The sequence below is a fragment of the Procambarus clarkii genome, chromosome 71, assembly GCF_040958095.1.
Source record: "Procambarus clarkii isolate CNS0578487 chromosome 71, FALCON_Pclarkii_2.0, whole genome shotgun sequence".
In the NCBI taxonomy this organism is placed as follows: domain Eukaryota; kingdom Metazoa; phylum Arthropoda; class Malacostraca; order Decapoda; family Cambaridae; genus Procambarus; species Procambarus clarkii.
Window position 1 is genome coordinate 19611198 of NC_091220.1, and position 10377 is coordinate 19621574.

At 39.0% G+C, this 10377-nt stretch overlaps 1 protein-coding gene and 1 long non-coding RNA gene across 2 annotated transcripts in view; one reads left to right on the forward strand and one right to left on the reverse strand.

Annotated features, from left to right (window-relative positions):
- The window catches only part of LOC123749465 (uncharacterized), a gene marked incomplete at its 5' end in the record, with an annotated part of 20987 nt that extends 15328 nt beyond the window's left edge, over window positions 1–5659 (forward strand). Inside the window, 4 exon segments of the mRNA XM_069312210.1 lie at window positions 1–91; window positions 2295–2503; window positions 2996–3260; window positions 4930–5659. The exon segment at window positions 1–91 is cut by the window's left edge and continues 39 nt beyond it. Of these exon segments, the coding sequence (XP_069168311.1) occupies window positions 1–91; window positions 2295–2503; window positions 2996–3260; window positions 4930–5286 (922 nt within the window). The 3' untranslated portion in view covers window positions 5287–5659.
- Window positions 1–10377, reverse strand: part of LOC123745689 (uncharacterized) — a 165931-nt gene that overhangs the window by 112270 nt on the left and 43284 nt on the right. The gene's annotated exons all lie outside the window — the stretch shown is intronic.

Here is a 10377-nt window from a genome sequence, read left to right on the forward strand (position 1 = left end):
TATCATGAGAGGACTTGGGAATATCTTCAACCTCCTCAATGCTGTCAATGCTGCCGCCAACTTTATCCTCTACTGCGCCTTCTCAGACAAGGTCAGTGACACCCTGGCGGTGGCACTATGCCGCTATGCCACTGCCACACCACAACTACTACCCCCCCCCCCCCAGTAACCACCACATAAACTACCCAACCACTATCTGGAGTCCGGAGGAAGCGAGGGGACGCTACAATATACTGTGCTTTCAGTAGGAATAAATGTCATCTCTGAAATACAGCTAAACGGGTTTCAGATAAAACATTCGCTAGGTCCATGTTCGTATCTTGTTTAGATCTGTGTAGCAGAGAGAGAGAGAGAGAGAGAGAGAGAGAGAGAGAGAGAGAGAGAGAGAGAGAGAGAGAGAGAGAGAGAGAGAGAGAGAGAGAGAGAGAAGAGGAAAACAGGATATACAATAAGCGAGAGAAACATAAAGTCACAGACAGTCAGACACAGAGACAGGACCACAGAGCGACACAGAGACAATACCACAGACAGACACAGAGACAGTCACACAGACAGTAATACTCCATTCACCTGGGTTCTAGGGAACTCGAACAGTGAACCCCAGGCCTGTAAAAGCGAATCTCTATCGACCGAGCTATTAAGTAACGCTAATAAGGAAAAAAGTTTATAATACAGAGATAGGTACATAGTCACAGAATAAAAAGGGGAAATGGAGATGGTAGGAAGAGGAGAGGGGGGTAGAGGTTGAGAAAGAGTGAGAAAGGAAGTAAGGAGAGGAGAGAAGAGTGAGAATGTGAGAATAGACCCAAGTACTTAAGAATAACGTCACGTGCCTTGTTTTAAACCAACAAGCAGCCTACGAAGACGACGCAGGAACCTGCTAACAAGGAGGCGGACACAGAGATAAAAGCCTCGTCTCATCTGGCCGCCTTAAACTTACACAAAGAACAGCGCTCCAGTCGGCCGGAAGCAACAATTATGGCGCGGAAAGACCCAAGAAGAATATTAAGACAAGACAGCAAGGAAATACAATATTACAATGACAAAGTAAAAACAAACAAAAGTGCCTCAAATACCATTTTCTTATTTAATAAATAAAGGGAGATTAAAGGAGCGATAGGATAGGTAAAGTCACAATAGATGGAGATAAAAGTCACAATAGATGGAGATAAAAGTCACAATAGATGGAGATAAAAGTCACAATAGATGGAGATAAATAAAAGTCACAATAGATGGAGATAAAAGTCACAATAGATGGAGATAAATAAAAGTCACAATAGATGGAGATAAAAGTCACAATAGATGGAGATAAAAGTCACAATAGATGGAGATAAATAAAAGTCACAATAGATGGAGATAAAAGTCACAATAGATGGAGATAAATAAAAGTCACAATAGATGGAGATAAAAGTCACAATAGATGGAGATAAATAAAAGTCACAATAGATGGAGATAAATAAAAGTCACAATAGATGGAGATAAATAAAAGTCACAATAGATGGAGATAAATAAAAGTCACAATAGATGGAGATAAATAAAAGTCACAATAGATGGAGATAAAAGTCACAATAGATGGAGATAAATAAAAGTCACAATAGATGGAGATAAATAAAAGTCACAATAGATGGAGATAAATAAAAGTCACAATAGATGGAGATAAATAAAAGTCACAATAGATGGAGATAAATAAAAGTCACAATAGATGGAGATAAATAAAGTCACAATAGATGGAGATAAATAAAAGTCACAATAGATGGAGATAAAGACTATGGCAGTAATAATGTTTGAAAGCAGGAGAAAACGAGGAGTAAGGCTGCACTATGACAAGTCAGACATGGACAGTAGGATGGACTCAATCGGGCCGATCCCAACCACTTGGATAAGGGGAGGCCCTCGCGTCTTGCTGGTCGGGGTTCAATCCCCGACTGCCCAGGTGGTTCGGCATCGTTCCTTTTCCCTGTCCTATCGCAAATCCCTATCCTCGTTTCCCTACCAAGTGCTATAGTAATGGTTTAGTGCTCCTTACCCAAGACTAAAACACCAAAATATAAACCCATGGAATCGCCTCTGTCAAAATAAAACAGATTGAAAATCCAATTAAAAAAATCCTCAGTAACGATTGGGGGGGGGGGTCCTTGACAAGCCCCCGGCTTCCTATCTCCATTGAGCCACTAGAGGGAATGATAACCCCCTTAAATAAACCTCCCTAAAACTCGAATCCCTAAAACTTCACAACACTCAAAGACTTTATACAACTGACGCTCCACCAATTATAGGTGTTCCTCATATTTCAGTACCGTCGGACATTCCTACTGACATTCGTGCCGTGTGCCTACCATCAACAGCCCCTTGCTCACTCTTTCGTGGCCTCCGTCACGGCAGGGAGCGTTGGAAGGGGATCCAATACCAACTCTATCAAGTCTGTCTGCCGGCGGGTGTCTAAGTCCTCCTCTACACCTTCCCCTATGCCTCCAAGAGATACCTCCCCCCACCTGACGTCAGGGTAAGTGTTGCTCCATATATATAGTCATCCATGGTCGAGCTTCAGCTCTTGGGTCCCATCTGCTGGCGAACGTTCAATGTGAATATTATACTTGATATTATGTACTGAGTTGCCTCTCAGCATCTCCTTGTGTAGTTCACTCAGATTCTTAGTTAACTCTTTATGTTATATAGGAGTTTGCTTATATTTTTATAGTGTATCTCAGGCTCTTGTTATCATCTAACTCATGGTTTTATCTTGTTATCATCCAACTCATGCTGTTCTCGTGTTATTCACTGTTATTATTAGGTGTAGTCAGTTGATAGATAACATTTAAGAACACCCAGAAACACACCAACTTTTAACAATTTGCATTTCAATAACTTTCCATTCTCCTCAGCGCTAGACAAAATAATTTCCTAATCACATTTCCACCAACTTTAAAAACGTTTTTTGTACAAATTTAATATAAACTCACCATTGAAGACATTTCCACTTTTTTCCCGCCAATAGATGTTTCAAAGAAAACGGAATTGGTGCCTTGGATGCAAGGGTGACTCTCCAATATGGCTTCGGTCGCAGCCCGCACCACCTCACCCTCAGCCCACCACTGGACACCCACCAGCAACTGAACAACACCCACAGCCTCGTTAACAAGCACTCGCACGTCTCCCCAATGGTTCGCACCAAACAAGCGACTCAAGCCTTCAGTAGCAGCATCTATCCTGGGCAGAGTCCTGTAGAGAACACGGATAGGGAGGACGCCTATCACCGTCAGGTAGTAACCTCCTAACTTTCATGGTGTTTGGAATAAGATGAGGATATAGGATTGGTTGAGGGACTCAAGGGATATGATAACAAATGATGATAGCGAGGGAAGGAACAGATTACCGTATCTTGAGATTATCTTGAGATGATTTCGGGGCTTTAGTGTCCCCGCGGCACGGTCCTCGACCAGGCCTCCACCCCCAGGAAGCAGCCCGTGACAGCTGACTAACACCCAGGTACCTATTTTACTGCTAGGTAACCTGGGCATACGGTGAAAGAAACTCTGCCCGTTGTTTCTCGCCGGCGCCTGGGATCGAACCCAGGACCACAGGATCATAAGTCCAGCGTGCTGTCCGCTCGGCCGACCGTGGTGTAATCCAAATCAGCAAATTACCAGTCTCTGTGGTGTAGTGGTAAGACACTCGCCTGGCGTTCCGCGAACGCTTTGTCATGGGTTCGTATCCTGGCCGGGGAGGATTTACTGGGTGCAAATCCTTAACTGTAGCCTCTGTTTAACTCAACAGTAAAATGTGTACTTGGTTGTAACAACGATTCTTCGCGGCGGGGATCGTATTCCAGGGACCTGCCCGAAACGCTACGCGTACTAGTGGCTGTACAAGAATGTAACAACTCTTGTATATATCTCAAAAAAGATGATGATAACGGAATAGGAAAGAGGGGTAAAATGATAAAGGTATGGGTTAAGAGTAGAACCGATATAAGAGGCATTATAAAAGAGATAATAAGGGGAAATAATAGAATGAGGAGAGGAAAGGTGAAAGAAAGATGATATGATATAGGCAGAGGATAATAAAGTATTTAGAAGGATTTATTGAACAACAGGAGTGCACAGTAAACTAATTTGTAGGGAATCACAAGACAGAGATATAAAAAGCTAATTAAAATTTAATTAGGATAATTAAAATTCCCTAGAAAGTTCTCTCAAGTGCCCATGGAGGAAAAAATTCTTAAGGAACTTCGTTTAGCCGACCAATAACAATATGCAAAACAAAATACAAATCAATATGCGTGCCACGTTCGGCACGCGTGCCACATTCGGCACGTGTGCCATTGGTTCCCCCCATGCAAACACATATAGTGAGATGAGCAGGATAAGTGTAGAGACAAAGAGGGAAGAGGATCACTCATTCAGCCCCGCTCTTGTGCCAGGTAAGTCCACTACGGGCTCACCATAGCCCGTGCTACTTGGAACTTGTTCCGAGTAGCTGAATCTATAACAACAACAAGGGAAGAGGTTGGTGCTAACAACCTGAGAGGAAACTTAATGCATTCTGTCCATGTAGGTTATTTAAGGCCCCCTTGCATCGTGTAACTAAACCTGAAATGCTTCGTACGTCCAAGGTCTGTGTCGTCTTGAATCCCCAACTTTTTGGAGGTTTTCGTGCTTCTGAACTTTAGGAGTTTCAAAAACTTTGATTTGCATAAATTATTTTGCTAAAAAAAATATTTGAGATAGTGTTGTCATGACACTTATTTTCAAATTATTAAGAAATCTACTCTTGCTTGTTTTTCATTGGCATATTTTGTTACATACTTTAGTTACAAAAAAAATTAATAAAATTTATTATTTACTTTTAAGGAAAAGTTAAGTGGAGTATTGCTTTATACATAACACAAAATAAAAATTCTATAAACAAAACTTTTCAATACTTCCGCAGATTTCCAAGGAAAATCTTCATAACGTGTTGAAAGCTGAAGTGAATGCGGAGAAGAATTTCTTGGATGATATGGAGACGACGGTGCTAGAGATAACACCGACTCCCTCCTCTTCTCTGAGTAGCGTGGAAGAGAACAACCCTCTCGAGTTTAAGTTCATAGACGACGAAAGCTGCGAGACAAGCCGCTCTTCGCCGGCATCGACGACAAGAAAAATGGCGACCGGAGATGCAGACATCCAGCTTCCCGACCAAACTTCAGAGAACTGTGGAGCTTCACCCATACTCCCTTTCTCAAAACTAATACCACCCAAGTCTTCAAAGATGACCAATAGTTCAACGATACTTTCTCCAGATTGATGGTTAGAAAGACAAATCGTATAGAAAAGGTTAGATGTAGGACACTCTTAACAACCAAACCACCATAGGTGATAGATGTGAAGTTATCATATCGAAATATTTTATTATAAATAGATCGCTTTTCTCTCTGCGATTTGACAATCACAACCAACTATGTTGTTGCTACAGTCACATCCAGTTATATAATGCTTCTTTTACCAGTCTCATGGATGTTTCAACTTAAGGTAGCATCATAACTCTACAGGAACATATTGCGTAACACGGAACTACAAGAGGTAAACACAGTGCATGTGTTGTTTACGCACATCAGTGCTTATATATTGTAGATTGTATTATATTATACAGTACTGATATTGAATATATACTGTACTCATATTGTATATTATTGTTCACTGTATAATCGCTAGATGTATAATTTCTTGCATATCGATAATTCAGTACTGATTATAGTACCAACAATTGTTGCTTTAGGGAAAATCTTCGTGGTTATAATTTTTATTAATTCTGTTATTAATTGATCAAGTTTACACATAACTTTCAAATAACATTGCTTAATAAAAATGATCCAAAATATTACAAACATCTATGTGAATCACAGGCGAATACGCTTCACAATCTAAGGTATTCTCACGGCTGAGTAACATCCGCTCAATGAATTACTTGTTACTGAAGATGCAGACGATGAGTCACAATAACGTGGCTGAAGAAATGACCAAACCACAACTCAGAAGATGGAAAAGCGACGATGTTTCGGTTCGTTATGGACCGTTATCGAGTCGTGTTATGGAAGATATTTGCCACGTCCGTTCTGACGAGCAAAGGTGACTTTGATATCTTATTTAACTCTGTGTCATTAACTGTTAATGTGTTAATACTTTTTAGTGAACATTATAAGGGTATGAAACATGACTGCTTTGTATAGCTACCTTGTGGCTACCTTGTGATTACCTTGTAGTTACCGTACGGAATTGGACCTTCCACTGCCTGAGAGCCACCGTGCGTAGTGGCCTTGGGGAGAGAAAGCAGCTTGTTGTGGCTAGCGAAAGATTATCTTGAAGATTTTTCCCAGCTCATGACATTAAGCATTTTTGGGTAGGGAGGTCTTTTTTATGAAGATTTTTTCAAGCTGTTATGAAATTAAAATGTTGTGAAGGTATGCATATATTATTTTCAAAATTAAAATCTATGTCACTAACTTATTTGTTAAGGATTGGATAGTCACTTTGTAATTAAGGGTTGTATATAAGTTTGGAATTAAGGGTTGTAATTAGGGGTTGTAATTGCAACTTTTTGGAAAATATACAAGAAAATTACAATGGTGCAGGAGGATAGAATCGAGTCGGCTCTCTGGGGTCACCCCCCCCCCCACACACACACACACGCCTTACCCATGAACCATGACATGCTACAACCCAGATTCTCAGTGTGTTCAGAGGTAAGGCGCGCGTCGGAGGTCCGAGCCCCCCGCCCTGCTCCTAAAATATTCTCATTAAGAAAGTAATTAATTCAATATTTCTTAGACTAGTTGTAAAAACCTTTCCATGTTTAAGATTCCTAATGGTATTCTGCGTAATCATCATCTGCCTATCACATAATTGTTCTTGTGTCAATTGCTCTGTGTAATTAAGTATCATATATGTTGCGGTCATGTCTCCTTATAGCTGTTCTTTAGTTTCTTTACGTTGTGTTCATGTGTTAAAAAATGAATTATTTTGGGCAATTCCATATATATATATATATATATATATATATATATATATATATATATATATATATATATATATATATATATATATATATACCCAGAATTCCTACCTCTCTTATGGCTTTGAAGTATAGCGTAGTGGATACAGCATGCAACTGCCACCTTGTTGGCCAGTGTTCGAGTCTCCTGGTGGGTTGAGTGTCTAAAAAGTTATAAACTTCAGCTACTGGAATAGGGTAGTCTGTGCATTATATATATATATATATATATATATATATATATATATATATATATGTCGTACCTATTAGCCAGAACTCACTTCTCAGCCTACTATGCAAGGCCCGATTGGCCTAATAAGCCAAGTTTTCATGAATTAATGGTTTTTCAACTACCTAACCTACCTAACCTAACCTAACCTAACTTTTTCGGCTACCTAACCTAACCTAACTTATACAGATAGGTTAGGTTAGGTTAGGTAGGGTTGGTTAGGTTCAGTCATATATCTACGTTGATTTTAACTCCAATAAAAAAAAATTGTCCTCAAACATAATGAAATAGGTAGCTTTATCATTTCCTAAGAAAAAAATCAGAGAAAATATATTAATTAAAGAAAACTTGGCTTATTAGGCAAATCGGGCATTGCATAGTAGGCTGAAAAGTGCGTTCTGGCTACTAGGTACGACATATATATATATATATATATATATATATATATATATATATATATATATATATATATATTAGTTTACTCAAAATTATAGTACTTATTTACTCAGGAGAAAGTTAAAATAACAGCAAAACTGGTGATCATTATCTACAGTATATTCAAGATAACTTATAACTTCATAATCAAAATCACTTATAACTTCTGTTCACAGTGTTCAGGTGAAGACTAGGTAATATATTAGAGCTAGAGAGAGAGAGAGAGAGAGAGAGAGAGAGAGAGAGAGAGAGAGAGAGAGAGAGAGAGAGAGAGAGAGAGAGAGAGAGAGAGAGAGAGAGAGAGAACATAGAACATAGAGTCTAATATTATTACTCTGGACCTTAACGTGCTACATTCCGTCAAGGGTATTACTGCTTGCCAGGTCTTCCTGTCAAGAGACAGCGCCACAAGCTTATCATATATGTACCATACCCTGTCAAGTGATATCAAAAGCCATGAATAACTGTCAAGAAGCACCGTCACTAGTCCAACGAGCTACATTCCGTCAAGTGATTCTGTCCTGCCAAGACTGTCAAGAAGTCAAGCTTCCTAACAGTGGAGATTAATAGTGACGTTTCACCATAGCGTGTATTTAAGGGTTCATAATCTAGACACTATCATGGGCCAAGATACAAAGGTGTTGGGAAGCCAAGATACAAAGGTGTTGGGAAGCCAAGATACAAAGGTGTTGGGAAGCCAAGATACAAAGGTGTTGGGAAGCCAAGATACAAAGGTGTTGGGAAGTGTTTTCTCAAGAGAAAGATGGCTTAAAGAGGAGAAGAGAGGAAGGAGGAGAGAAGAAGGGAGAGAGAAGGAGGAGGAGGAGCAGCGGAAGTAGGAAAAAAAGAAGAGTAGGCAGAAGGGAAATGAGAAGAATTAAAAGAGAGAAGGAATAAGGGAAGGGAAGGGAGATAGGAGAAGCATTAAGAGGGGACAAAAGAATTAAGAGAAGAAATACGGCAGATATACAAGATAGAATAGAAACATAAGAGTTCATAAAGCCATAACATGGCGAAACCTGTACATCTTTCCTCAATCATGACTACTTTCTTGATATTTTTAAACAATTTATAAGCTCAGAACCACAATAGAGTTGTTTATAACTAATAACCTTGAGTTGTGAAGCTTCCGAGACGACTAAAGTGTTTAATATGTGTAAACAAAGCCGTCATGATTGTTAAAAGATGTACATGTTTCGTAAAATTGAGGTTGACAAATGCAAAGAAAATCTGCATTTCTCAGTTGCTCAAATTTCCATGTGTTGATGAATTGAATATTATCTTGAGATGATGATTGAGATGATTTGATTGATGATTGATGATGATTTGATTGATTAAAGCAGAAAGAATTCGATTGTTTTCTCGTGGAGCCGCAAGATCATCAATTCATCAACAGGGCTTATCATCAACTCATCAACTTGTATTATGCCATCAATAAACATACAGTATATCAACTCATCAAAACGCATCATATCAACTCTAAAACAGATGTTGTCATGAGCTCATCGACGAGTATTATGTGTCATCAATTCATCAACAGACATCATGCCAACTCATCAGAAGGAATCATATCATCAATTCATCAACACGTATCATCTCACCACTCCATCAACAAATATTATCATCAACCCATTAAAAGGCCTCACATTATCAACCCATCAATTATAAATATCATACCATCAACAGGCAGTCATTGGGAATCATCAACAGGACTTATATCATCAATCAAGATATCATATCAACCTATCAACAGATTAACTATCAACTACTACGACTACAGAGCTCTGTACTCACCTAATTGTGTTTGCGGGAGGGTTGAGCTCTGGCTCTTTGGTCCCGCCTCTCAACCGTCAATCAATGTACTCACCAATTTGTGCTTGCAGGATCGAGCATTGACTCTTGGATGTGTACTCACCTAGTTGTGCTTGCGGGGGTTGAGCTCTGGCTCTTTGGTCCCGCCTCTCAACTGTCAATCAACAGGTGTACAGGTTCCTGTACTCACCTAGATGTGCTTTTTCAGGGTCGAACTACTACTCTTGTCCCCCGCCTGCTCTATATAATTTAGTTGAATATAATGAATCAATTTCAACCTTTTTTTTCTATGGTATATTTATGTATTGAGCTTTTTAAGGACTTGCGCATCAAACCCCGACCACATATTTGACAACTCTAATACACTGACGTTCTTCCCACAACTCACCCTCCTTATATGACAGTACTTATAGTACTATGTACACAGGGACCGCTAGTAAGCCACTTTTTGTACTATTAATTCTTTAAGAGTCCGGGGAAGATTAATCTTTAAATATTCCTAGGCACATATATGTACTGAATATATATATATATATATATATATATATATATATATATATATATATATATATATATATATATATATATATATATATATATATATATATATATATGTTGTACCTAGTAGCCAGAACGTCGTACTCGGCCTGTTATGCAAGGCCCAATTTGTCTAATAAGCCAAGTTTTCCTGAATTAATATATTTTCTCTAGTTTTTTTCTTATGAAATGATAAAGCTACCCATTTCATTATGTATGAGGTAAAAAATTTTTTATTGGAGTTAAAATTAATGTAGATATATGACCGAACCTAACCAACCCTACCTAACCTAACCTAACCTACCTTTATTGGTTAGGTTAGGTTAGGTTGCCGA